The sequence below is a fragment of the Ipomoea triloba genome, chromosome 4 (assembly GCF_003576645.1).
Source record: "Ipomoea triloba cultivar NCNSP0323 chromosome 4, ASM357664v1".
Classification (NCBI taxonomy): Eukaryota; Viridiplantae; Streptophyta; class Magnoliopsida; order Solanales; family Convolvulaceae; genus Ipomoea; species Ipomoea triloba.
The window spans coordinates 5,341,000-5,368,986 of record NC_044919.1 but is presented as its reverse complement, the minus strand read 5'-3'; the positions used below and the strand labels follow the sequence as shown (position 1 = coordinate 5,368,986).

General features: G+C 33.7%; 4 protein-coding genes across 4 annotated transcripts; 1 reads left to right on the top strand and 3 right to left on the bottom strand.

Annotated features, from left to right (window-relative positions):
* The first annotated feature begins 683 nt into the window (after positions 1-683).
* Positions 684-2,104, top strand: LOC116015140 (auxin-induced protein IAA4-like). The gene is made up of 3 exons (XM_031255155.1): positions 684-1,130; positions 1,223-1,531; positions 1,626-2,104. The coding sequence occupies exons 1-3, from the start codon at positions 946-948 to the stop codon at positions 1,699-1,701; spliced, it is 570 nt and encodes a 189-aa protein (XP_031111015.1). The 5' UTR covers positions 684-945; the 3' UTR covers positions 1,702-2,104.
* Positions 2,105-7,817: 5,713 nt separating this feature from the next.
* Positions 7,818-11,883, bottom strand: LOC116016871 (transcription factor UNE12-like). The gene is made up of 7 exons (XM_031257310.1): positions 11,532-11,883; positions 11,326-11,424; positions 10,150-10,269; positions 9,952-10,017; positions 9,776-9,841; positions 8,690-8,767; positions 7,818-8,597 (listed from the first exon to the last, which is right to left on the bottom strand). The coding sequence occupies exons 1-7, from the start codon at positions 11,775-11,777 to the stop codon at positions 8,367-8,369; spliced, it is 906 nt and encodes a 301-aa protein (XP_031113170.1). The 5' UTR covers positions 11,778-11,883; the 3' UTR covers positions 7,818-8,366.
* A 3,278-nt stretch (positions 11,884-15,161) lies between these two features.
* On the bottom strand, positions 15,162-19,526 carry LOC116016619 (serine/threonine receptor-like kinase NFP). Its single transcript, XM_031256970.1, has 2 exons — positions 18,201-19,526; positions 15,162-16,129 (listed from the first exon to the last, which is right to left on the bottom strand). Exons 1-2 carry the CDS (start codon positions 19,392-19,394, stop codon positions 15,383-15,385), a joined length of 1,941 nt encoding a protein of 646 aa, XP_031112830.1. The 5' UTR covers positions 19,395-19,526; the 3' UTR covers positions 15,162-15,382.
* Positions 19,527-25,034: 5,508 nt separating this feature from the next.
* On the bottom strand, positions 25,035-26,671 carry LOC116015265 (photosynthetic NDH subunit of subcomplex B 5, chloroplastic). The gene is made up of 5 exons (XM_031255294.1): positions 26,379-26,671; positions 26,157-26,220; positions 25,748-25,810; positions 25,578-25,636; positions 25,035-25,457 (listed from the first exon to the last, which is right to left on the bottom strand). The coding sequence occupies exons 1-5, from the start codon at positions 26,625-26,627 to the stop codon at positions 25,221-25,223; spliced, it is 672 nt and encodes a 223-aa protein (XP_031111154.1). The 5' UTR covers positions 26,628-26,671; the 3' UTR covers positions 25,035-25,220.
* Between the last annotated feature and the right edge of the window lie 1,316 nt (positions 26,672-27,987).

The window sequence follows — 27,987 nt, the reverse complement described above, 5'->3', positions numbered from 1 at the left end:
CAAATCAATAATGCCAATAAGCCGTTCCTATTAAGAGTTAAAATTTGTAACCTTATAGTTATCAAGTTAATACCTTCGCAATCAGGCCAATAGCTTTGTTGGATTAATCTTAAACTCACAGGACCCCGCACCTAGAGCTATTGGGGAGGTAAACCGCAAGTCGCGCAATCGGTCCTCTGATCATATCTTAGTCTTCATGTGAACACAAGGAATCTAATTGAAACCTTTCACCATCTTTATTTAGGCATTTTTTTCATACATGTATTCAGTGGGATTCAACCTACACTACCGTTTTCAGCCATAACCTTTAAATCGAACAACGAACTAACTATTCTAAACCTCGGGAGCAAGGTCAGTATATTTTAGTCATATTAAGGGTTGGAAAAAGTAAATATTTTCTTTCAAAATTATTTTCAAATCGTCGTCAAAATAGGAGGCACCAAAATCTTTCTCCGAGATTAAACATTCAGTAGCTAACATACCAAGCAGGATGGTGCACCAAAGGGGGAACTCTGAGTGACTGAGTGGTCTACTTCAGGTAGGCAAGGTTAGGCAAACACAAATTCAACGTCCCAGATTTTGCTCCCATCTTCAATGCTTCTTCCCATTACACTATTACTCTCCCCCCTATAATAAAAGTGCCCCATATGGGCGGCTCAACCTTGTCTCTCTCTTGTCCCCTAAATCTTGGAACACCTGCCTTAATACTGCTCTTCATACTCCAGACACTTTCCTTTTCATCTGTCCCAAATTTATGCCCCAACCTAACCAAATTAATAAATATATTCACAAATCAGCCCCCAATACTACCCTTATATAACACTTCCCACAACTTCCCTTCAAACTCACCTTTTCCCACAGCCCAATCTTGAACAACAAAGCAACTAACAATCTTTTCATCTTTCAATTAAGCTTTTTGATCCAAACAAACATTTCAAGGAAGAAATGGCACATGAGAAGAATGATCTGAGCCTCAAAGCAACTGAGCTTAGATTGGGGTTGCCTGGAACAGAAGAGTGTGATGACAATGAAATAGTATCAACTGCCAAGAACAACAACAAGAGAGCCTTACCAGAATCTGATGATGAAGATGATTGTGAATCAAAGGCCAATGTTTCACCTGCTGCCAAGTAAGTGAAAATCCAATCCTGATTCAAATTCAAATTAAAGGTTGTGGAACAAAACAGAAATAATTAATGAGATAAACACTGTGATAATGCAGGTCACAGATAGTGGGATGGCCACCAGTTAGATCTTACAGGAAAAATAACCTGCCAGCAAAGAAGTCATCAGATGCAGGTGATCAGAATGGAATGTTTGTAAAAGTGAGCATGGATGGAGCCCCTTACCTTAGAAAGATTGACTTGAAGATGTATGGGTGCTACCCAGAACTCCTATGTGCTTTGGAGAACATGTTCAAGCTCACAATTGGTGACTACTGTGAAAGGGAAGGCTACAAGGGCTCAGAATATGCCCCTGCCTATGAAGACAAAGATGGAGACTTGATGCTTGTTGGAGATGTTCCTTGGGAGTAAGTTCTTTTCCTCCACCTCTACTTTACACTCAACATCTCACCATTCATTGTTGTTAGTGTACTAATTAAGGTTTTGCTATGGTTATTGCAGAATGTTCTTGTCATCATGCAAGAGGCTAAGACTAATGAGGGGATCAGAGGCAAGAGGTTTAGGATGTGGAGTATGAAATAACACAAAGCCACAACCCAAACTGATCTGAGCCATTAGAGCAGTAAATTAAAACATGTGAAGAAGACTCTCAGAGGAGAGGGAGTCTTTGAAAGCTTGGGTCCTCAGAATTGAAGAAGCCCAGACTTGTTCTGAGAATATTTTTGTACCCTCTCAAACACTTTTCCCTGCACTACAACTCACAAGTGCCAGCAAATCTATAGTTAAAATTGTAATGTTTTTGTTGCTTTGCCAAAAGCACAGCAAGAAAACCATGGAGGTTTCATTATCCTATGATATTATTTTTGTTTTTTTGTTGAAATCCCAAAGTACAGAAATATATATAGAATGTAAACTTCAGATGTAAATTGTATAAATAACTAAAATATAAACTTGGTATATCAAGAGTTTAATTTCTTAAATCTTTGCATACCCACCCTTTGATCTGTGGATATTAATGCCCCTTCTGTATATTTTTCATGAACTGACATCAGAAAACATTCCCCAACATAATCTCTTCCCTGGAACATGTTCTACAACACCATAAAAGTAGTTGAATGCTCAATCAAATATCCATGAACTATAAGAACCAGGTTCATCTAAAAAAAATGGTGGGATACTATAAATCTGTTAACAGTTAGGTTTTTATATAATAACTGATAAATATGTATTGTAAGTTCTATACTTCTATAGACAAATATTAGCCATGTATCCATAACAAACTATGTGAAGACGCAAAATCTTTAATTTGATTGGAAAAAAACAAAATTTATATAGAAAAATTGAGAAGTGATTATGCTATGTCAGTATTAATATTATATATGGACCAAAACTTGGAAGTCTTCAATATTCTGTATTTCTGTAACAGAGCTAAGGTGAGATTGAATACAAGAGCATGAACTGCATTTGTAAAGCTTAAACTTTTTTTTACATACTGCAAAAGATGAGATTAATCCAATTGAACTTCAGCCAGACCCTATTTGAGACTCGTTTAATCTAATTGAACTTCAATCAGATCTTATTCGAGACTCCATTAATCCAATCAAACTTCATTCAGGCCTATTCGAGACAACTTCAATCAGATCTTATTCGAGACTCGATTAATCCAATCAAACTTCAGTCAGGCCTATTTGAGACGGCTACTATAGGGGTGTTAGAAACAAAGAAAAACATAAATCTCACTTCAGCTTTGTTTTCCCCTCTTCCCAACTGATTCCTACTTTTGAGTTTTGACTTTTCCCAGTGATGCCCTCCTGCTTCATGTGGCATGTGCCAGATTAGGTAAAATTTACTACTACTAGTATAAAACTTCAATCATTAATGAACATGCCTTCTAACAAAACTGCTCTCTTCAGTGAGGGAATAAATGGGACAGAAAGATTCCTGTTCTAATGATTCATGTGATAATCCTTCAGCTTGATTCTTAATCTATGATTAATTTTGATCCAATAGCTATAACATGAGAGCATTTGAACACTATCACAAAAGCATCTTTCTTAAACAATGCATTATGTTAGTTAAAAGGTTGACACAAGGCATTATCCAATAAACAAACCTTTGTTGAGAATCTTTTGAGAAATGAAGAAAAATATTTCTTGTGCTTTGTAAATGTTTGCACTTCACAAAAAGAATACTTTGCTTCTTTAATAATATTAGCTTGGAGCCTTGTGCCATAAAAAAATGAACTAAAGTTGCTAAAAGATGGAAAGATAATACAGGAATGATTTCCCAAAATCTGAATGGATAGACCAAATATCCTAAATGTTTAATGAACTCCACACACAATCACATGCAAGGGCAAGAATTACGAGGTAACTGCATAACTGCTTAAACTTAACAGTTTCAAGATATACTCCATAGATTCCATTGACAGCACCAAACAATTAAAAATTTGTGTTAAAAGTATTCACCACATGCAAAATGATAAAAATGCCAGAAACTACTGTTAGGTTGTTTGTAAATTGTAGCTCATTTGCCAAACACTGTCAGCCTGTGTGTCACCACTTTTTTGGCCTTTTATCAACTCTCCCTTATATGTGATCAATTTTGGCCAAACACGACAATCCCAACCAATTGGTCAGACTGATGATTTGTTGGCGGAAATTGGCCTTTTTTTTTTTATTTAAGACGGTCACCTATAGGCAACTCAATCTAGGTTGGCTTACTTTCTTGTTCTCTTTACTGGCTAGGGTCACAAGGAGAGATATACTGGTAATGATTACGAGTTTCTCTCGTGACTTAAAAAAAAAATTGGCAAACACAAAAATGAAAGACTCCATAGTCCATACCTTCCATAGGTGTTGAGATTTAATAAATAAATTAAGCTGGAGAAAGGAAGCTTAATAGCAACAGTATACCTTTCTGAAGAACCATCCATTAAGTCTCTGATTTATGTAATTGACATGAATTGCAGCAAATTATGTGAAATGCCTCTTTACACAGTAAAAGATCAAACTTTGACAGTGTCCATAGCCTTAAAAAAAAAAAAAAAAAAAACACACACACACACATTACAATAGATGAAACCAGTTAGTACCTTAGTGGACCATTTCCCATGCACGGGGAAATACGTCGAACAGCTTCGGTGCATGATTGACGGCACAAAAAAAGTGAATAAAGGCTGAAGATTTTGTCGATGATGATACGATCCAACTATCGACTGTTGAATGGGCTAGAAATCCTAGAATTGGATTTAGTATCTTCAGGATTTACCGTCTATGGGAAAAGGAACAGGTTGCAATTTGGCCCAGAACTTCGGTTCGGATATTATTGGGCCACGAACTTTTATACCAATTTATATTTTTTTAAAAATATTGGTCATGTACCATATCAATTCATGTGAGACGTTTCACGTGAGACAGTTTTACACAAGTTTTTATATTTTCTAGGTGCATTACATGTCATTAAAGGTTGTTTTAGGGGAGATATAGAGGAAGTGTATGCTAAACTTGTATGTGATTTTTATTTTGGTAGGCATTTGTCTCCCTTTGCAGGGTTTTTGGTGCTTATAAATGTGTTAGTCTTATGCATCAATGACTTCTTTATTTTTTTAAGCAATTGAAGTTATTTTGAATATACTCTGGAACCAAACGCTAGAATATAATTCATATTCTATTCCTTACTTATTCCATTTCTTATGGAATAGTATTTCTATTCCCTTAAAATTTATTCCGTGAACCAAACGTGCTGTAAGGGAAAGGGTCCATATGCTTCTATCTGTGTGGTATTGTTTTGCAAAATCCTTGTTTGTGTCATTACACACATGTTTCATAGTAGGGCATATCATGACGTGCAATACTCTTTACAAATGTTGTGTATAGGTTCTATAAGTGTTGTTCAAATTTGTACATAGTTGTGTTCTACAAATGTTTTGCAGACATTATAAAACTATGCAAACCTAATTATTGCTTAAGCATACGCTTTTCAAAATTTACATTTATATATTTACGCTTTTCAAAATTAACGTTTACATATTTGTTGTGCGTTACTTTTACTTTTCGCTTTTCAACATTAACGTTTCTATATTTGTTGTGCGTTACTTTTACTTTTCGCTTTTCAAAATTAACGTGTCTATATTTGATGTGCGTTACTTTTACTTTTTTATTTTTGACTTGTGCCCAAAATTTGTTGGTTTACACGTGAAAGAGGGTGAAAAATGTCGGTGCGGTACTTTCCACATATGCTTACTTATTCTTAAGAGGTGTTTGATTTAGGTTATTTCACAGAACTCCAGAAATATAAATATTATACTACATTCCCTAGTTTTGTTTAAGGGGATGTGAGATTCTCAAACATTGTTTTTTAGTTCATTTTTTTGTAACATTCATGAAAATCACACTCCTTCAACATGTTTAGAGTGTGTACGTAAGATTCATAAGAATGCTATATTACCTTAAAACTTCTCTTGAATCAAACACACCCTTAAGGGTTAGAGTACCTATGACACATCATTTCATGTTAGCGTGACAATGATAATGTTAATGTTATAGATCGAAGCAAACAGACCAATTTTAACAGTATTAATGATTGCTTTTTTCTAAAAAATGATTATTCTTAATTATACCATTTTAAAAAGTATAATAACTAAATTTCACAAAAATAAAATATAGAAACTAAATTACACAACACTATAATACAAGAATCTCATTTGACATACTCAGCTACTCTTAAGTAGGAAAGGGGTTAGAGTTGAAATAGCACTAGAAGGGTCGAGATATGATTAGGCATCCCTAGGATACTAGGTTAGCATGTATTCTAATTAATAATAAATTGACAAGTCATCATCTTAAAAAAAAAATGTGACAGTAGACTATAGGATATTAATCATATTTTCGTCTTGATAATACAAGGTATTTTCTATGTAATTTTAAAAGGAGAATGCTGCCAATGACCTTGTAATCCAATGGCATCAAACCCTTCCCTTTATATGAGAGGTGGTGGTTCGAGTCTCAGTGCAATCAATATTGACTCTTGTGCATTGTAATAAAGCCAGTAGTATTCAAAAATTTTCCTGGATGTTTTTACAGTCTACAATCTTTCCTTGATATTATTAAAGTGTCCACTATTTTTATTTTTTATTTTTAAAGTTGAATAGTTAAAGTATTTTCAACTCATGCGACAAAGAAATGCAGTGAAAAATAGAGAGGTGTAAAGCAACACTCATTTTAAAATTATTTTATTATTTTATTTTAAAGTGGTTTTAGTGCTTAAAATTATTGGTAAAATATATTTCTTTTCTACAATCTTTTTACCCCGTGAACCAGGCGTAAATGTTGCAACACATTTTCTAGAAGCAATCTGCTTGAAAAAGATTTTTTTTTTTTATACCCTATTCCAAACAGCTATTGAGTATTGATCACCACTTTTGCTGGTAAAGCAAACCATGAAAGAAGTTTATTGCACTCTCACATTTTGTAAAGATAAAAAGTATTATTGTAAACAAATGGTCAACCTTCAAATACCTGTTGTAGTTTTCCCTTTTTACCCAAAAAAAATAGATACCAAAAGGTATTATTGACCAATAAAAGAAGTTTTATTACACTTCCACAAATTCTTTAGAAAGTTAACTTTATAACCATAAAGTTATAAAGTAGGAGAGGTTTATTGTCTTTTTTCAGTTTTTTGGTTTGAGCTAATAAATTATGGACAACTTAGATTGATTTACCTCCTTGTAATCCTTTACCAATTAAAATCACAAGACATATTTACTTTGTCGACACCTTTGAAACAAATAGTGACATTAGATTTTATTTACTACTCAAAAATAAAATGTGAATAAACAATCAACCTTGAAATATTTGATGCGATTTTCCCTTTTCACCCAAAAAAATAGATACCAAAGAATATAAAATCAAATAGTTTGAGACGTTTAAGTATAAGGCTGAAAGTTTGGATGCATATAACATAATCACACCTCAATCAAAACTTGAATGAATCTCGTACGACATGCAAGTACTAATATAAGAGATTAAGAGGGAGAAAAAAAAGTAGAGGACAAATGCTCTTTACAGGACGTTTGATTAGAAGGAAAGAATTAGAAGAGAAATGAATTATAATTCAGTAGGAAAAAAATAAGGTGGAATAAAATAAGAATTGAAATTAAATTGTTTGGTAGAGAGAGATAGAATTATTGGGGATTTGGAGGAAAGAAGTTGTATAAAGACTATATCCTTGTGAGATAGAATTATTGGGGATTTGGAGGAAAGAAGTTGTATAAAGACTATATCCTTGTGTAATAATAATACTAGTAATAATCAAAGAGTAAAAAAAAGTATTTTTCTTCCTTTTTTTCCTTTCCTGTGCCCATTGAATTACAATTCATATGGGAGACGAGAGGGTATGAATTGCAATTTAACAAAATGAAAGAATACAATTCCTTCCAACCAAACACGGTAATTCAAATGGCCAAAGAATTGTACTGTAATTGAATTACAACTACATCTAACTAAACAACTCATTATTGTTAGTGTGCCGGTTCAAAATGCTCTAAATAAAGTCCAATAGAAACTGGACTTGGGAGATAATTAATTTAAATTATATATATATATATATATATAAGATAATTGGAGTGGAGTCCAAGTCCCTTCTCATTATCTAATTCTAATCATCAGTGGGAAGTGGAAAACATGCAAAGAATTTGGGCAAAGTCCACCTTGAATTGAGTAGTGACCACATCAGAGACAAGAAGACAGACAGACAAGAAGCAACATGGTACAAATTCCACTTGCATCATCCATTCCAACAGATTTAACTTAAAATACAAATTTTTACTTACTTACACCTACCACTCACTGCTTTTATAATGTCATACAAAAGAAAATGTCCCCACCATCCCACAAAATTAAAAATACCAAAAATAAAACTAAAGGAAAGGCTGAGATAAGTTTGAATAATATGCTCACCTCTTTTTGAGCATGTTAATAATGGATATCAAGTGCTTTTGTGCCTTTCTTCTTCAAGCTGTGACATCATACCTTGTTTGACAAAAGTGGCCAATGGCTGTGCTAAAAAGCAAAATTGTGGCATCTGACTTTGATTGCACTGCCATCGAATGCGAGGACGACGGGAATGGAATGGAAAATGGACAGGAAGCGATGACGATAGGAGTAAAGAGAGATGATATAAAGGGGAACGGGACACGGGGCCATTAGGAGCTCGCTTAGGCACGTGCAACGGATACGGGATCTACGACGGGGCAGACGGTTCGGGCTTGATGGCCGAGGAGTCGTCCGATTGGTGAGTCGGATAGATGAGTGCCGCGAGTGATATCGGCATGATGCAGAGCGATTTCGACTGGAGGTACTGCATAGCTGCCCCAACATCTTCTTCCATCAGCTTAGCTACCTCCCTTTCTGTTTCGGCGTTTGACCACTTCTCCCAAACATGCTGGTTAGGTCGGTTTTCACCACTTTCACCCTGGATATTGTAAAAAAAAATAGGGTTAGGTGAAGGTGATATACACAAGTTATCATTATAATAAAATGATGAAAAACAGGGAATTCAATGACCTCAACAGACTCCAGTGGAATGTCTGCAACAAGTTGTGCCACCGCACTAGCTCCACCCAACCTACTCATGCTCAGTACCTTTAAGAAGTCAAACGAGAAGTATTAGCAGAGTTGAGATAAATAGGATAGATGTCGGCAATTCCAAGGAGTTTCTACTTTCTATGCACGAGAAATAACACTTTTATGCAACAAGGAATGAACAGTAAAAGGTACGAGTCTATTAGGTGAAGTCTGGTTAACAGGACAAGAATCAATTCGTAGGATGTCTCTAGTGTTAGGGTTAACAGGACAAGAATCAAGTTGTAGGATGTCTCCAATGTTATGGGAAAGGTTTCGGTTATCTTTCAAGTGGTAAATGTCACAAGAAAGTAACAAGAATCTCCCAAAAAGATGAACTCCTAGTCCTAATATTTATCGAACTCTGAGAAATATGGAATCTTTGGTACAAACAAACTTCTGGCTAAAAATTTCAAGTCAAAATGAAAAGAGTTCCATCTTTCTTTGTGTTTTTTTTCCCAAAAACATATTGCAAGAATAGTGCTAAAAAAAATAAGAAATTGTTTGCTTTTATTAAACAAAGATAGACATGTGGACCAGATGAAGTATAGATATCTATGGACTATGGCTATCACCCAAAAAAAATAATGCTAATAATACAGACTCATCAAGTTTAAATTCTAGTTGGGTCTTATGGGTCAAAGTTACAAGTTCAACTCCCAGCAGCCCAACGGGAGCAGCCTATAGGCCTTCTTGGTTTGAGCTAGTCAGATATAGACAACCTAGGCTGGTGTACCTCCTTATGGTCCTTTGCCGGCAAAGATCACAAGGCGGGATTTACCCAGTACACACCCTCAGGTAGTGGCTGTGAGTTTCCCTCGTCACCCAAAAGGTTCAGCTACTGCTTAAAGTAATTTCAATATATATGCTCAAACAATTGACTAGTTTGGAGGACCTACACTTGTGACTTGTTCCAATATTTAATCAACTGATCACTGCAAACATATACTATCTTAAGAGCTTCCAATCACCCTAGAGTGACTTCATAACTACAGAATTAGTTCGGATATCTGTGGCATATCATGTTACCTTAACTTGAAGACGCAGAAACTTCACATAATCCAGAATCTCATCCAGCATTGCAGCCCTATCTGTCTGGCAAGAAAAAGTTTCTAACTTTCACTACCACACTGACTAAAATGAGTTAATTTAAGTTTTGGTTTTGGTTCTTCACGTAGACCGAGTGACAAACAAAAAGTACTAACCTTGTTACAGCTGGGAACAAGTTCCTGCAGAGCTTTTATTCTTTCCGATATTCTCTCTCTTCGTAACTGGAAAGGAGGTGTAATCATTTACTTAGTAAAACTTCTGGCGCACTCCAACAGCACCGTGATTATTTCAATATATAACTAACATCGCTATTCAAACCTATCCATATAGCATGTTTGTATAAATAATATTACCCTCTCAGCAATACTGTGAGGATCTGTGGCCTGTCCTCTTCGTGCTCGAACCCTAGGTCGAATAGCTGGTGGGTGTGGGACAGTAACCGCTGTGCTTGGTGTTGGTTGGCCTTGAAAAGGCTGAAATGGAACTAGAGAAGTTAGCATCTTAAAAGAATATTATAACATAAAATTGATATATAACTTCTGTTAAGGTTTTATTTGATAAAATGGAAAAGATGTCCGCAAGCATGCAAGTGATAGATTTAGAAAAGTTTAAAATTTTAAGAATCAAGAACGATCAAATATATGTGGCAAGGCACAAACGAGACAGAGGACAGAGAGAGGGAGGGAGAACAAGAAGAAGAAAAGAGAAACATCCTTTAACAATTCAGTCTTAATTATACTCATGCCAGCACCTTGCATACTATAAAGCGGTAAAAGATAAAAAGAATTCATGGCTCTATACTGCGTCTTCTCAGTATTATTTGAAAAGGCAGTTCAGTATACACAAAGCTTCAATTATTGACACCTCTTCCACAACCATCTTCAAGCAATTACAGCCTTACTGATTCCGATTATCACTGATTATGTCAGCAAAGCTTATATATCTTTTCCCAAATGCTCTATTCAGATTCCATAATTTTCAGAAACTATCACTCTCTCAAGCCATGAAAATCAGTGAATCAGCAGATGTATGAAACATAAATGCTATCAAACTCTTCTTTATGATTCAGATCTATAAAGTCCTTTATAGACAATTAGACATGAAGTGAGCATCCAAAATTGATGTCTCAGAGAGGAAAAGAGAAGCAGAAAATTAGATCTAATAAAAACGCAACATCTAAGGCGTACTGGCAAGCCATGTTTGGCTTGAATGGCCACCTTCTCAAGCCAAGTTCAACAATTTTTCAGACAAATGGTTCAAATTCCCCAAATTCCACAGTTCTCAAGAGCAAGAAACCACCAAACTTCACTCAACAACTAACTCAAATTAAACTAAAAGCAGACAACCTTTTCTGTCCCTCTTGATTTTCAGGAGCCAACTTTAAGCCACAAGACTATATGCTCACACACAAATGAATACAATCATTAACAAACATGCCTAAAAAGATACCTAGTACCTAATTTAACATTATATAAGCAACTTGTCAACAAAAATTTCAAAGAAAATCCAGGGATTATTGATTATTTAACCTGGACTTGGTGAACTGCCGGAACAGTATGGCGAACAGTATGAGGCTGCAAATGTTCCAGCCCTGAATACAAATTCCCCAAGTTCACTGCTTCTCTTTCCTGCAAACAAACAAGAAAAATCACAACTTTTAAGGGGGAAAAACACAAAAAAAAAAGACTCGATTTTTCATTTCAAATTCCACGAATTACGACAACCAGAGGCTTACAGGCTTGACAGCAAAACCTCCGGTGTCGCTGACGTCATCGCGGCCGTTATCCAAGCTCAAGCCGAGCGGGAACAGCGGCTGCTGGAGGCCGCCAGCGGCGGAGCTGAGCTGGGAGATGGTGGAGGCGGTGTCGGAAGAAGCGCCGCCGACGTCGGTGGCGGAGAGGCCGGCGTAGGAAGGGATGGCGAGTATCTGCTCGAGGAAGTCGTCACCCCCGGCATACCCCTCCGGCGGGTTGGTCGCCATGTCAGAGCCGCCTCCGGAAGCCTAAGTTCTCCGGCGAGAAGAGGGATAGCGAGCGGAGGAGCGAAGGAGAGAGTTGAGGTTTCGAAGGTTAGGCTGAAATGGGAATGTCCGTGTTTGTCTTTCGTGCCCTGTGGTCTGCTTTTAAAAAGCGTCATGATTTTCGCAGAATGTTTTTTTCTCCTGCGCTCCTCTAACTCTTTTTTAATCTCACTTTCACCCCTATATTCCTCTAAATCCTTATACTCCCCATCTTCTCTTTCCTTTTCTTTTTATTTCCCCTTTCATAGAGGTACTTTCATTCAACTCAAGAGCCAATTGATGCACAAGGTAAAGATTCTTTAAAAAAAAAAAACATACAAAACCACAATAATTCTACAAAGATCTATTGTTTATCTCTTTACTAAAAGTTACCATTAGTAACGAAGAATAACTTTGCTTTTTTATACTTGTATAGCAATTAACGCTATATTTTGATATTAGATTTTTCAAGTCTCTATCCAACAAATTTTTGCTTTTCATAATTATTACGATGTAGCATAGCATGCTATTGAAGTTCAAAACACAAAATTGTAGTCAATATTTTAATTGTACCCCTTTTTTATCAAAGAAAAATGTTGAACGCATATAAAATTATGCATGTAATTCAATTAATCAATTTGTAATGAGACCAAGATTATATGTAACTGATGAATTGTAAAATCACAATTTAAGAGATTAATTCTCAAACCTTAAGTAAGGGATTAGGTTTTTTGGACTAGTAAGAGCAACCTCATTGTTTTGATTTTTTTTTTTTTTTGCACACCCAGAAAAGAAAAATAAGAGGGAAGAGTGAGAAAAAATAAAAACAAAAACAAAAAAATTAAAAAAAATACAAATTAATGTGCTAGCTGGGTGCAAGATGTGCACTAAACGTGCAGAAATGCAGTATCTTTCCTCCATTCTTATCTCGGGACTCACAAAAAAACTTGTAATTACAAAAAAAAAAAAAAAAAAAAAAAAAAACAAAAAAAAAAAAAAACAAAAAAAAAAAAAAACAAAAAAAAAAAAAAACAAAAAAAAAAAAAAACAAAAAAAAAAAAAAACAAAAAAAAAAAAAAACAAAAAAAAAAAAAAACAAAAAAAAAAAAAAACAAAAAAAAAAAAAAACAAAAAAAAAAAAAAACAAAAAAAAAAAAAAACAAAAAAAAAAAAAAACAAAAAAAAAAAAAAACAAAAAAAAAAAAAAACAAAAAAAAAAAAAAACAAAAAAAAAAAAAAACAAAAAAAAAAAAAAAAAAAAAAAAAAAAACCACTAAAAATCACTTCCCACGTTAGCTAAAAATCACCTTTAATTTTTTGTTTTCTACAAAAAAACTAGCAAAAAATCATTAATGGTTTGCTTTCATATATATTGCAATTTACACTGTATTGAGGATATGGAGGCTGTCCATTTTGTACGTTGTGCATTTTTGGATTTATATACTAGATTGGCTTGAATGATTGTTTTAGCATTTGTACTAGAATTTGGACATTTGCATAAGAGCTCGTAAAGTTTCTTATCTTTGTTCCTCCTTTTTTTTTTTTGCCGATCGACCAATGATGATAACTCTCAAATTCGTAACTCACATTAAAATTGTTTCTTTTTCTCTGAAATTATCAAGTAAAACTATTTATGATATACCTAATCATACTAGGCAGTGGCCGGAAAATTTTTCCAGTGGGGTGAAATATTAATACAAAAGGGATAATTAAAGAAAAAAAACTTAAGAAATACTGTATAATCATAAATATTTTTAGATATAGGTGAAAAATAAAATATATTAAAACTTTATAAAAAAAAGTTTATAACAAAATATGAAACATAATTAATTTGATAAAGTAATTCAAATAGAAAACACATTATAAATTACACATCTCATTATTAATATAAAAAAATTATATATATATAACCCCTAACCATTTTTAGCACAAACACATCTACCAACTAATCATTTTTAATATATATTAAGCCATACAAAAGTCATAGGAACCGCAATAAAAAAAAAAAAGAAAAAAGAAAAAAAAAAAGATATGTTGGTCCAAGGTTTCAAACCCACGTCCCTCTATAAGGTGAAACACGCATCAATCACCTAATCTAGCAAATCCATTGTTAGTCACATATGCTTTTAAATATTTATACTAAAATATGGGGTGGGATGGGGTGAGTTGGGGCAGCTGTCCTCATGCTGGATCCGCCTTTGATACTAGGTGTTTTGAATGTCAATATTGTTAATTAGAGATGATCACAAGGTAGAGAATGCATAGGGTATATTCATATTTGGATGTCCCTGCTCTTGAATTCCCTCCCTAAGCACACTCCCCGCCCTGTCTCCATGCACCAAGAAAATAAATCTCTTCCCAATCTGCATCATTGCAAGGATTATCCGTAGACAAAGAATCTCCAATTATGTAAAAATAAAAAATAAAAAATAAAAAAATTAATCAACATTAAATTATTTTACAAATAAAAAGAAAAAAAAAACATAACCATTTTTTCCCAACTTTTCTCCATCTTTCTCATTTCTCTTTAAATTTCATGGTCAACACCAATACTAAATTATTAAAAAAAAAAAACAATAAGAATATCGGGAACATGAAAGTGTCTCTTGACCTTAAAAAGGATTATTGTGTTTACATCTTGCCCTATTGAGTGTGAATAGACCTACAATAGTGATCTTGAGTGTGTTGTGCAGACCAGAAGAGTGAGGGAGACCACCTAGCTGGTCTCGCCTGCGGGTACCCCCTCCTTACTTGATCGAAAAAAATGCAAGGAATTGAGTTTCCTGTCAAGTTTAGGGACAATGGTCATCCCTACTGATAATAATAAATATAATACGTCGTAAATAATATGTTTAACCAATATTATTAAAACATAAGGCTATCTCTTAAATTGATATATGTTATCCTAACTTTTCACATTATATATATATATAGTTCCTACACACAAACATATATTGTAATGTAAAAAAAATTTGTAATTATTACTATAAATACAAAGGAGTTGTAACATTTTTCTTTTAAAAAAAAAGTATAACTTTAATTCTATTTACAAAAAAAAAAAAAAAGAAAAAAAAAAGAAAAAAAAAGTATTGATACATTCTCTTCTTAAATGATATTGATTCATATTGTATTGTTGTAATAATAAGTAAATTCATTCGTTTTTATTCAGGATAAAATTGACTATGGGCAACATATAAATCTAAAAAAAAAATTATTACCACATTATAAATTAAAATATATATTGAGAACTAAATAACATTGTCATTGCCAAAGATTTTGCAGTTAAACAACATAACTGAAACTTTCTAAATAGACAAATTATGCATTGTAACAGAATTAATAGTACACAAAAAAATAACAATGTCATTATAGAAATATATATGACCCTCCATTTTATTTATAGTAATGATAACATTTTTTTTCTTATTTACTTTACATATAAATTGATTATGCATTTGCAACCTGTCAATCCTCACCAAAAAGGCAAAAACAAAAAACCTCATACATGTTTCTAAAACTCATAAATTATTTTAAGAGTACGTACGTACATTATGCTATATAGTGAACTCTGGTGCTTCGTCTTCATCTTATCTGGCCGTCACAGGTCCCGACGATGATAACCCATCGTCGGAGACATCAAAGAACAAATCATTACTCTTGGACAAAGCGTAAACAATATCCACCATGGTCGGCCGTTTGGACGGATCGTTATTCAAGCACGCAACCGCAACCGCCATCACATTAATAACGCTCTCCATCGAGCAAGATTCCCTAGCCAGACACGGATCCATCCACTCTCTAACCTGCGCCGCCTTCCTCTCCTCGCTCCCCTTCAACACCCCGGCGCCGGCGACTTTCCCCCACAGCGCCCGCCCCTCGCCGTCCATGGCCTCCTGGCCGGTGATGAGCTCCAGGAGGACGACGCCGAAGGCGAAGACGTCCATCTTGGTGGAGACGACGCCGTCGGCGAGGTACTCCGGGGAGATGTAGCCCTGCGTGCCCACGATGTGCATGGTGATGGCGTTGCACCCCGACTTGGCCAGCCCGAAGTTGGCGATCTTGGCCCGCATGGCCGCGTCGAGGAGGATGTTGCTGGACTTGATGTCTTTGTGGACGACCCGGGGCCGGGTGTGCTCGTGGATGTATTGTAGGCCGTTGGCGACGTCGGTGGCGATGCTCAGGCGGGTTTTCCAGCTCAGTTTGTCGTTCCGGTCGTCGCCGTGTATCCATGAATGGAGTGAGCCGTTCTCCACGTACTCGTATACTAGATAGCAATTGGCTTCCTTTGGGTCTATACAGAAGCCCTCTAGCTTCACCAAACTCCCATGGTTTACCTGCAAATTAAATTAGGAATCATATATTCTATTGGGTGACCAAGAAAACTGCAATCACTATTTTGTAATCTTATCCTAAAACAATAAGGAAGTAAACCAGTCTAAATTATCTATAACTGAGTGTCTTATTGATATTCAAACTTGTGATTTTGGCCCTGTTTGGTAAATGGTTGTTAGTTGATTGGGTTGGCGGTTTGGGTTAGAAGGTATAATTTGTTGATAACATTGGCTGATTGTAGAAAGTTGTTTGATAAATTAGCTGATAGCTGATAGCTGTTTGGTATAATTTCTTTTCTCAAAAAGCTAATTGAAAATGCTACTTTGAGTAGCCTTTTGAATTTTAGCATTTTGAATTTACAAAAAGCTTATTATTTACCAACTGGTCAAATAAGCCAAAATTGACTGATAGGCTGATTATTTACCAAACAAGGCTTTTGTGATTATTTACAAGTTTATATCCTATTAAGTTAGTATGTTACTCCAGAATCATATAGTTGTCTAGGTTGTAGCTAGGAATCTCCAGAATTTTTTATTTTTTATTTTTGTGTGTTGGGAGAGGGAATCTATGCAGAGTAGATCCAGCCAAAGCCATCATGCAATGATGAAATGATGAGAGAAATTATTGAACCAATTCCAATCATCTTTTTTTATGCAAATATACTACAACGTTAGGTGATTGATATAATATGATATCATTATTAAATCCTACACATAGCTTGCATCTAGTTTATCTATTTAGCTAGTAGGGAAATTTATTGATGGATAAGACACATCTTATAATTTATCTCTTATCTTTTAAATTAATCTCTAAAGAAAAGGTATCCTTTTATAATATCAGTATCACTCAAATTATGTCTTGACAAAAATTTTTTTTAGTGTAGTTTCATCTATCTCCTATGTAATTTATAAGCTATTACACAGAGGAAAGTAAGGTTTACCTAATGCACACACAAGTAGTGTTGTGAATTTTTCTGTTTACCCTATATGATGGGCAGGACGAAATTAATGAGAATAGAGTCCTCATATACGAAGTGAGACTACCCAATAGAGTTCATCAAGTTTTTGAGAAAGAAACACAGTATCAATTTTATAATTATGAAAAACTTTTAAATTTTCAATATTTATAAGAAGGACCTCACATTTTTCTATTTATTTTCAGTAACTCACACTCTATCTATTCATATGAATGAATCATATCAACTCTAACTTTTGACGTGGGAACATGTTCTCATCTAAACTCTCATCATATGTTATATATATCACCGGGAGTCTCAAACAAATACTATTTCCTTTAAAAAAATGATTCAATTTAACTTGTATTTCAATCTAATTAAAAAAGAATAGTAAATATGAGGTGGAGATATAGTAACAACTATTGTTATTTTTTCACTAATATTTTTGAAATGATCAAGACTTTGCATAGCACAGGAAACTTCTAGTTATAATCCTAACACGTCACACTGGAAAAAAAAACATTTAAAGAAACTAGAATTACACTAAAGGACAAAAATGACATATATAGAAGAATAAATAAATTGGAAAGGGAAAAGCACTGAATAGATACAATAATTTTGACATAAAGAAATGAATTTAATAATATCTTTGTGTATAAATTTCAAAGCAGTGGACTAGTGGCAAAGGCAATGTGGCATGATGATATGAAGAATTATATATTGTATTTATTTAAATACGGAGTACCTCTCATGCCTAGAAGGCTAGCTAGAAGAAAAAGACAGATCACTAAACCTAGTTAACAATAATGGTGTAATTACATCTTTATTACTATTTTAATTGATGATCATAGAATTGAACCATGATGACGAGACATTTGAGAGAATAAATTTTTAACAAAATTCTCGTAAAATGGGAAATGGAATAATTCCCTATCCTCACTAGAGAACAGGATGTAAAATCGGGTGTAGGTGTAGGAATGGGAACATGACCCTGCTCCCTGTCTCACCTATCCCGGGACAAAACTATGCCTCAAACTTGAAGAATCTTGAGTGGAATTTATTCTTATTCTTATTAATTATATAATAGGAGGGTGGAAAAAATGAAGTATAGAGTTTACCTTTTGAAGGATCTTGAGTTCTTCACGGGCATTCCATTTGAGCTTCTTGATCGCGAGCATATCGCCGGCAATGGAGCCTTTATACACCGACCCTTGAATCAAGCAGTTATCGTTAAACCCATCGGTGGCTTCCCAAAGCTGTTCCATCGTGTACACTTTATACTTATCCAAACAATCAGATACATCCGCCATCAGATTCACCTCCATTTCCTTATCCTTAACCGACGATTCCTTAATCTTCCCAAATTCACTCTCCCTCCTCGCCACATCCGCGTATTCCCCCCTCTCCTTCCCCCTCCCCTTCTCCCTATAAACACAAAACCCAATCACCCCAACCAACAAAGCCACGCAAACCCCCAACAGAACCGCCAGCGCTATAACCGCCCCCTTCCTGTCCCTGTTCCGCACTATAACCGCCGGGGGCGGCGCCGGCGCGGAATTCGCGGGCTGCGTGATGTTCGGGAGCCGCGAAACCGGGACGAAAATGGTGGAGTTCGGTCCGATGTTGTTCCCGTTCACGTCGATTAAAGCCTGCGGCGTTGTGCCGAATTTCGCGGCGATTGTCGCGGGGGTGTCGGAAATCTGGACCGGGTAGGTGATGAGGAGATTCCGCCGGTCCGTGGAATTAGGGCACTTGCAGAAGATCGGGAATTTTATATGGTCGCCGGGCTGGAGAGTGGTGGGGACGGCGTTGGGATTGACGACCATAACGGATTCGAAGCTGGTGAGGTTTCCGTATTTGAGGGTCGACACTCTGTAGAAAGTGTCGCCGGAAAGTATGGTGTAGTCGAGGGGGGCATAAGAGATGCTACCGAAAGTGGAATTAACGTTGTTGCAGGAACATGTGATGGGGATAAAGAGGGATTGGTTGGCTTGGAGGGTGGCGTTTGCGGCGGAGATATTACTGGCTTCTGCAATCATGCGGCGGCTGACGGAGAAGAGGTCGCCTATGGCGGCCAGGTCGAGGAAATCGGGGGCGGTGGCGGTGTAATAAGCGTAGGTTTGGCAGGGATAGGTCTGGTTGATGTTGCAGGGGTAGCCGGTGGTGTTTGGTTGGGCTTCGGCATAGTGTTGGCTAAGATTGAAGAAGAAGAAGAAGAAGAAGAAGAAGAGGAGGAGAAATGGTGCAGTGGCAGCTATGGGGTTGTATGAGAGTTTCATTTTTGTTTGGTATTGGGGGATGTTGAATTGCATATAAAAAAATGAAATTTCTATTGTGTTTGGTTTTTAGAGAAGTGGAATATAAAAAGGGGAGGATTTTTTAATGGTGGCTTTAGGGCATAGCATCATGGAAAAAATTTTGACTTTCCAAAGTCTTCACAATTCTTGTCACTGGTAAATATCTTATGTAATAGCCTATAAATTATATGGCAAAAATAATTATGCTATTAGAATGGTCATGTATGACAAAATCTTATAAAGAAAGATTGAGAAAAGTGTTAGTAAGAGTTAAACTTGTGACTTTTTAATACAGAATAATACTCTACATAAATACTCATTATTTTTTTAAGACATAAAAAGAATTTTATTGTTATATTAAATGATTAAGAATTTTAGTGAAATTTTGTAATATAAATCTATTTACTCTTCTTATTTTTTATTTACAAATTTAATTATTTAATTCTTAAACAAATAATAAATTCAGTATTCCAACTAATTGAGATATCAATTTTTGTTTGTCTTATAATGAGTTAGGTAAGGTAAAATTTATAGGAGAAAGAGAGGTATATTCAATTTGTTTTTCAGATTTTGAATTTATAACTAAAAAGCTTAAGAATAATTAATAAATGGGAAAATTTTGGGTGAGACCCTATCGGGTCAAGACCAAATATAATATTTATACTGAAAATGTAATACTAATAAGGAATAAAATATTATTTTGAATGAAAAATGTAATACTTTTATGTTTGTATTCAAAAGTATTGCAATTTTTTTTCAAAAGTATTATAATTTTTTTTAAATATATTTTATTTATAATTAGTATTACATTTTTAGTATAATTATTACATTTTTATTTTGACTCGACTTGCGTATATTGAAACGTTAACACAAGTAATCCTTAATAAATTTGGTTTACCCGTTTAAATTAGTTAGAGCATCCTTACCAGTGATTATTTGAAGGATATTGTCAGATGATGAACTTTGAGTTGGGAAAGAAAACTGATGTGAAGCTCCAAAGTTGTTAAGTTATTTCTCCTGCAAAATCTTGGAGGAGAAGAGAAAAGAAATAATATATAAAGGAATGCAGAAGCCTGATTGGTCTGCAGTTTATAAAGCAACGCAAAAAGCTGATTCATTAAGTTGTTGTCAGCTTTTAATATTTGTTTCATTTTTCATTTTTTCTTTTTTTTTTTTTCATCTCATACTCTCTTTCCTAATCACTCTTACAAAAACTCTTCAAAAACCACAAAAAAAAAAACCCGCTGATATGAATGCTCTTACCTAAGTATGGAATATTGAGAGGTGAAAAAAAAATCAATTAGGATGCCCAGATCTGGACGCTTTCATAAATGATCAAGATAACGTCTGGGTCCCACATAAAAGAAGTCTTGAATTGGTCAACCATAACACAGAGAAAACTTTGTTGGTTATTTTTGTTTTTGACAGCAGTAAGAACATGGGTACTGGGTAGCCTCACATGTTTGGACCGGTTGTCTGGTCTTTTTTTTTTTTTTTTTTTTTTTTTTTTTTTGGAAAACGGTTGTCTGGTCTTAAAACAATAAAACATATCAACCAATTTATTAGAGTAAGCTCAATAATAAAAATTCATTTTGAGTTTTTTCTTTTTAATTTTACTTTTATATATTAGATGTCCTAATTTATGATAGGCTAAACTTAAACCCTAAAGTATGTGTCCAGTAGGCTAATAAGAAGAGAGAAAAAAATTTGTCAGTGGAGGCGATTTACCCGATTGACATGCTTCATGCACCAGACACAAGACACACACATTTTTTTAAAAAAAATATAAATTCTCAAATGCACGATTTTTCTTAGAAAGATTAACCTCAAAATTCTCTCTCATCTCACCGCTCTCTTCCAAATCAACATGTTTGCTTCAAAATTTGGAAAAAAGAAAAGAAAAGAAAAAAACCTTCAATGAGAAAGCCCTTGCATTTCTACAATAGAATTCCACAAGATAAAAATGACAGTTACATAATTTTCTTTGGTCACATTAGAATCCAACAATGTGGTCCTAACACGAAATTCAAATTCACATTTTATCCATCTAATAACATATTAAATCAATTAGTAAGTGATCACATGAATTGCTAATCTAATTCTACGATTGAAGATTCAACCCTATCAAAAAACTATGTCGGCATGACTTAAAAACAGTAAGGTGGCACATTATTATTTTGTATGTATTACGTCTGCTCCATACTTTGAACATTATAATGTATTTATTACAGTTGTTCTGAACTTTTTTTTCTTCATGTCTACTATTGACTAAAATTATCTTAAATTCTATATTGATTTATATTTTTGGTGGTAAAATTATATTGACATGGGATTTTGATTATCTATTTTGCTATTTGCAAATCTAATTGGTAGAATTATTAGTAAATAATCAATTATTCTTACTTATTTTTCTTCATAAACAATCATGTTTACTTGTTCCTTTTTTTTCTTTTTTTTTTTTCAAAAGTTCATTTAATTTCATAGCTAAATAGATTTATCATTAAAAGAACGGTAATATTTTTGAATTGAATTTGAGTGACAATAATAGTATTCATAACGATGTTGGGTTCTTATCAACACCCTTTCCATCGAGCCCATTAATTAGTTTTCCGGCTATCATATAGTGACGGTAATTTTCCTTTATCACAAGAAAAAAAATATCTATCATAGTAAAAAAGGAATACTACTTTATTTGGTTTAATTTCCTTACATCAGTGATCCACAAATAATTAAAAAAAGAAACTCCCAATAAGATTAATATTAAATAATATCTTATTATGCAGCATTATTAAGACCTTAACAAAATACAAATTTTAATAAATAATATCATCTGATAAAGCACACACATGCACACAAGACATCATCATTTGAGACTAAAAACAGTTCAGTGTTGAATTGTCAGTAATCTGAAAGCAAAATAATATCAGAAGAAAATGTATGTGGAAGTGATAAAGAAGTTAGGTGCAAAAGATAAAGAGGTAGTGTTTCATTTTGATTAGTAGTTGACTTGAAACATAGGATTGGATGACTTTGAAAAGAGGAAATGTTTTTCATTTGCGGGAGGGAGTGGTTACCAAAATAGCTGTCATCTTTGAGTATATATAAGTATATATGGTAGATTAAAAAAAAAAATCCTAAATATGAACAAAGTATTATATAATTGACTCATAATAAGATTAGTTAATTTATAAATTATTAACGAATATAAAATAAATATGACACATCATATATATCACATGCTACAAGCTAACTAGCTAATTAAGTATGATAATTGGTGGAAAAAAAATTATCTGGATACTGTCTCATTTTAACTGTCACATGGTAGGCTTAGTTATTTGTGTGAATGATACAAGTATGCATGCATAAAGAGAGTGGGACAGTGAGGCACAGAAAGTCAAGGTCATGAACAGATCTTATACTAATTTCCACCCTGAAGCCTTGACTACGTTTCCTAGACTAGAAGCAGAGGTTGATCCAAACATCACGGGGCATTAAATCTCATCCAAACCAAAGTTGAGAAAAATAATCATATGACCATTTCTAGCTCGCTGGTTTTTTTTTCTTCTTCCTGAAATACATTGCACTTGCAATATAATAATTTTGACAAGTTCATATGGTAGTGTTGAGCTCCAAAAGTTGAGCATGACTTGAAGTTAATTAACATCCACTACTGGACTAATTACAAATGGGATATGATGTTGGCTTATGCTGTACTGGATGGAGTGGTAATCAAATAGATAGTCAAAACGAGAGCCAGTAATATTTGCACTGTATGCATAATAATTCCAGGTCTTCACTTGAGTATTTCACACTACATATGATATATTAGACGCGTTATCAAGTGTTGTCCAATATGTGACCTCTTGTCCATCATTTATTTCAACCAAACTTCCAACTTGCCTGCTGGTGTTTTTATTTTGTCCAAATTGTTTACTTTTTTGGTACATATACTTCTTGGTGATTTAGGGTGTACTTGGAAACCAAGAAAATGACTTTTGAAAAATATTTTTATCTAAAATGAATTATTTTTTGTTGCATTTCAGAAAACTGTCATGATGTGTTTGGTTCATTTTTCGGAAAGTGAGCATAAAAGATAAAGAGTCCAATACCTAAACTTTATCTGGACAACTCTAAAGACAAAATTGACGACCAGTGACGATCCAATCGCCTTCTACTAGAGATGGAACGCGACCGGTTAGTCACCTTCTCATCTCAGAGAAGGCAACCACATATCGCGCCTTCCTATCTCGCCGCCTAGGAGCTTTTTCTTTGATTTGGAAAATGGCTTTCTCAAAAAAAAAATGGAAAATCATTTTTCAAAATATTAACTTTGTTTTCCTTTGACAGGAAATCAATTTCCATTGATTTTAGTATTTTTCCCATTGATAAACACTGAAAACTCAAAAAAATGATCTTCAAAAATTATTTTTCGAACTTTCAAACACATCCGTGATAGAATGAAATAGTTTTTGGATTATTTTTTGACGAATTCAGAGTCAACAAGAGTGTTGAATTGGAGTGTGAAATATAATTAATTAAAGGAAGAACAAATACTGGCCAGGAGTTAACCATGGAGGAACGCCCTTTTCCCAGGGGAATCTGTCAGTTGCCCAAAATGCAATGTTTTAAGGTTTTCTAGAACCGGTGGAACAGTCGTTTCATACCTTCCCAGATTTCAACAAATGGCTTGCACACCCATTCCACCCAGCTTCTCAAACTTTCAGTTACATGGAATGGGACACGAACTCAATTTCTTCAATTGTTTCGTCCCGCTTTAAATCTTGCCCAAAAAATACAAAATTTCCTAACTCTTAAGAGTTAACCACACATTTTCAAAAAAAAAAAAAAAAGAGTTAACCACACACTACACATTGAGTTTAACTCTTATACTGCATTATCAATGCTCGATTCTGTATCTTTGGCCATAATTTAGCACTTACGAACTAACTAAATTACTATTGCGGGTCTAAGGATTGAACTTTGAACACCCATTCCCCTGCCCATTCCAATATGCTTCCAAGCACAACTTTGACATTTATTTCAATGATTTATTATTCTTAGATAAATTCTAGCTACTTTCTTGTTTTCATTCACACTTTTTAAGATTAGAATAGACTTAGATTTATTTTCTAAATATATTTGGGGTCCGTAAACAACAATTTTACACTTGGACTAAAAGGTTTATTTTCTACAGAGTATTTCAATAGATAAGTTATATTTTATTGGTTCATACTTTATCCTTGTGTTTTCATCCTATTTGTGTATATGAATTGAGAGTAGTTTGTATTATGATAGTGTAAACATTTTAAATGCTTATTTTTCAGTATTGCATAAAGGGTTAGTTTATTGTCTAACCTAGGGTTCTAAAATTATAAAAGTGTGTTGTTATTTGCTTGTTAATGTGTATTAGCACACTGCATCCATTAATATATTATCTTTGAAGGAATTTTTACAACAACTAGAGTTGGCTCAAAAGTCTAAACCACTCTTTAGATAATTCATATTTTCTACTATAAGAATAAAGGAAATATGAATTTTTTTTTTTTAAATACTTGTGCTAGAAGAACTTTAGAACAATATGAGAGTGAGGTGATATTTTGTTCTAATTCTTGTTCAGTTGATTACCAAAATGACTATTTAACTTGGATTCTTGTGTGCTTTCTCCTTTCAAAAACTTAGTATAATGTAATGAAGTTTGGGTTGACAAATATTAAAAAAAGCTTGTGATTTTCTACATTTTATAGGTATAATTGTAAGCTTATAATATTGTTTTCATCTATCCCTGCAACTTCTTGGAGCTACATTTCCAAAGAAACACCAAATCCACTAATTGCTTTAATTTCATCTCTTCATGATATCATCTGCAGTTGTTGTGACAGTGAAATCCCAGAGGTCTCCATACTTCTCATTGAAATCCCAGATGTCCATGGTGTTGTAATCTGAGATTAACTTGTCCCTGGCCCCTCTCTCCATGCTGTAAATCTGTGGCTCAAAGTTGTGTGCCTCACTGGGCTTGTCCATTTCAATGATGCAGAAGATTATGGTGAACACACCTGCTCCAATATACAAATACTCTCCCTGCATATATCCACTCAAACAACACATTCGGCATTATATATAATTATATATATTGTTTTAGCCACACATTCCAAAATCTGCATTGAATTATATATATTGAGGAGTTGTGGTTATATATACCGGAACATTGAAATACATCCCTGCTGCAATTGCAGGAAGAAACATCCATGCTATAAAACCTACTCCAAACCAGCACAGGCAGGTGATGAATAAAGATGTGAACTTTAATTTCCACCATTTTTCTCACATGAATTTGGTAGATCAGAAGATAGCTATTGATGAATTGATACCTTGAAAGCCAGTTGGTGGTCCAATCGAATTATACTCTGCTGAAAGGGTTTCCCAAAACCCACCTGTAACACATTTCAGATCACAAACATTTCATCTGTAACATATATTTCCCAAAGAACTTAACCCAAAATAAAGATTTCAATACTAAAATCCTATATATCTCCTTGAAAGTTACACTTCAAGATAAACGTTTCAGTTCAAGGAGATAGTATTGAGTCCTAACAGTCACAGTATAAGAGTTTTACCCAATGTAATGGACACTAAGAACAGGTACTCTAACCAAATGGGTTATTGAGTCACCATCATTTACTTATCTACTATATCCTGTCAGATGGAGGTGTAGGGTACGGGAATTTCACCTTTTTCAGTTTCAGTACAAAAGTAAGCCTAATTAAAGTAGATGTTTACCTTTTATATCTTCAGCTTCATAGTATGTATGGTGACTATCATACTTCCCATACACAAAATCTTCCTGCAGCGAACCATCAACAAACCTCAATTTCTAAACTATATATGAACAAACATTCAAGCTAAGCCAACCATAATGCACTGTTTATGTGTATAATAATAAGACCACATTTACTTCAAAGACAACAAATGTTTATCATTAATAACAGTAAACAAACATACTGCGGAAATGCCATTAGTCCTAAACTGGTCAACCGGATCCTCATTAAGGTCTGGCTCAATCTCTGCAAACCCAGCATACAGCCTTCTTGGTCTCTTACCTTCATGTTTTCTTCCAAGATTCAAAGAAAATGGTTTTATGTTACCATTCATGAACACCCTATGCTTCACTTGACATCTTTCAGGTTTTGGAGACCCGAGTTTAGGCACTGGAATTTTAGAGACCAGTGACAGTGTTTCTGAACCCGCCATTTCCTGCTAAGCTAGATGATGTTTTCTTGAAAAACTTTGAGAAATTAAGTTATTGAGTGGGTGGATGAGAGCAGTCCATTTTTGTATCTTATCCACTTTTTTTTTTTTTTTTTTTTTTCCATGGATGGGTTGGTTTTTATGTTTTGTGTTTTCATAATTTTTTTTGCCATGATAAGGCACTTGTTTATACACAATTTTAGTAGTATAATATTTTTTAAAAAGAGACTAAAAATAAAATAAAAAATATCCACAATACAAAGTTAACACCAATATGTATTGGTATGTATTAGAAAATATTTTACTATAAATAAGTAGAATGTGTGAATAAAATTTGCCAAATAAAATAAAAGATGATTACAAAAATATATGATAAAAAATGTAAAATTTATATGATATAAGTTTAATAATAACTCACATTATTATCTTACATGGACTTTCAAAAAATATGTTGCATTTTACTTAGATTAGGTATGTGCATTGCTTAATTAACATTCATAAATATTTAATTTAAATATAATCTACATTTAAAATTATTGTTATATGATTATTTTAATAAACATGATCATAAAAAATGTCAACAAAAATTATTACAATGTGGACCAAAGATATTAAAATGTCAACAAAAAAATATAAGATATGAAATTTAATTTTATATTTGGAATTAGATATGAATTGCAAACATTAAAAAGATTGGCCAAAGATGATTTTTTAAAATACCAAATTAAAAAGTGTTTCTACATTTTCATTTTTTCTATAAAAAAAAGTACATGTATTAGGTGAGATGATTTTAAACATGTTTTTTTTTTTAAATTAACATTCAAATATTAACATATTTCGACAATTATAACCGAGTTATTCCAATTGAAATTTAATTTAATAAATTTTTTTTGGCATATAACATCTAATATTACCACCAATTCCCTATAGTGGTAAGTTTTAAAATGTTGGTTTTTTTCTTTTTTTTTTTCTTCTCATTTTTCGTTTTAATTCCAATTTTCAAACTTATTAAAAATTGCCACCTTAATTAGGAGTGTTTATTTTGTGAGTGGTAGGTGTAAGGAGATTTACCGTTATCTCTAAATATTTCAACTTACTTTACAATTTGTTATATTCATTAGTCAGATAGATTTTATCACAAATTGATTACAAAAATAAACAAAGTAAATCACACAAATTTATATAGAAAAATTCTGTTACTGTATATAACATCATTTATTAGTTTGCTTTTTATAGTAAAACAATAAAATAGTAAATAATTTTCCTATTTTGGATTGATTTACAAATTTGTTACTATATATATTTGTAAAACCATAATAACTTCAAATCAATGCATATATATAGCAAAGAATGGGAGATCAAA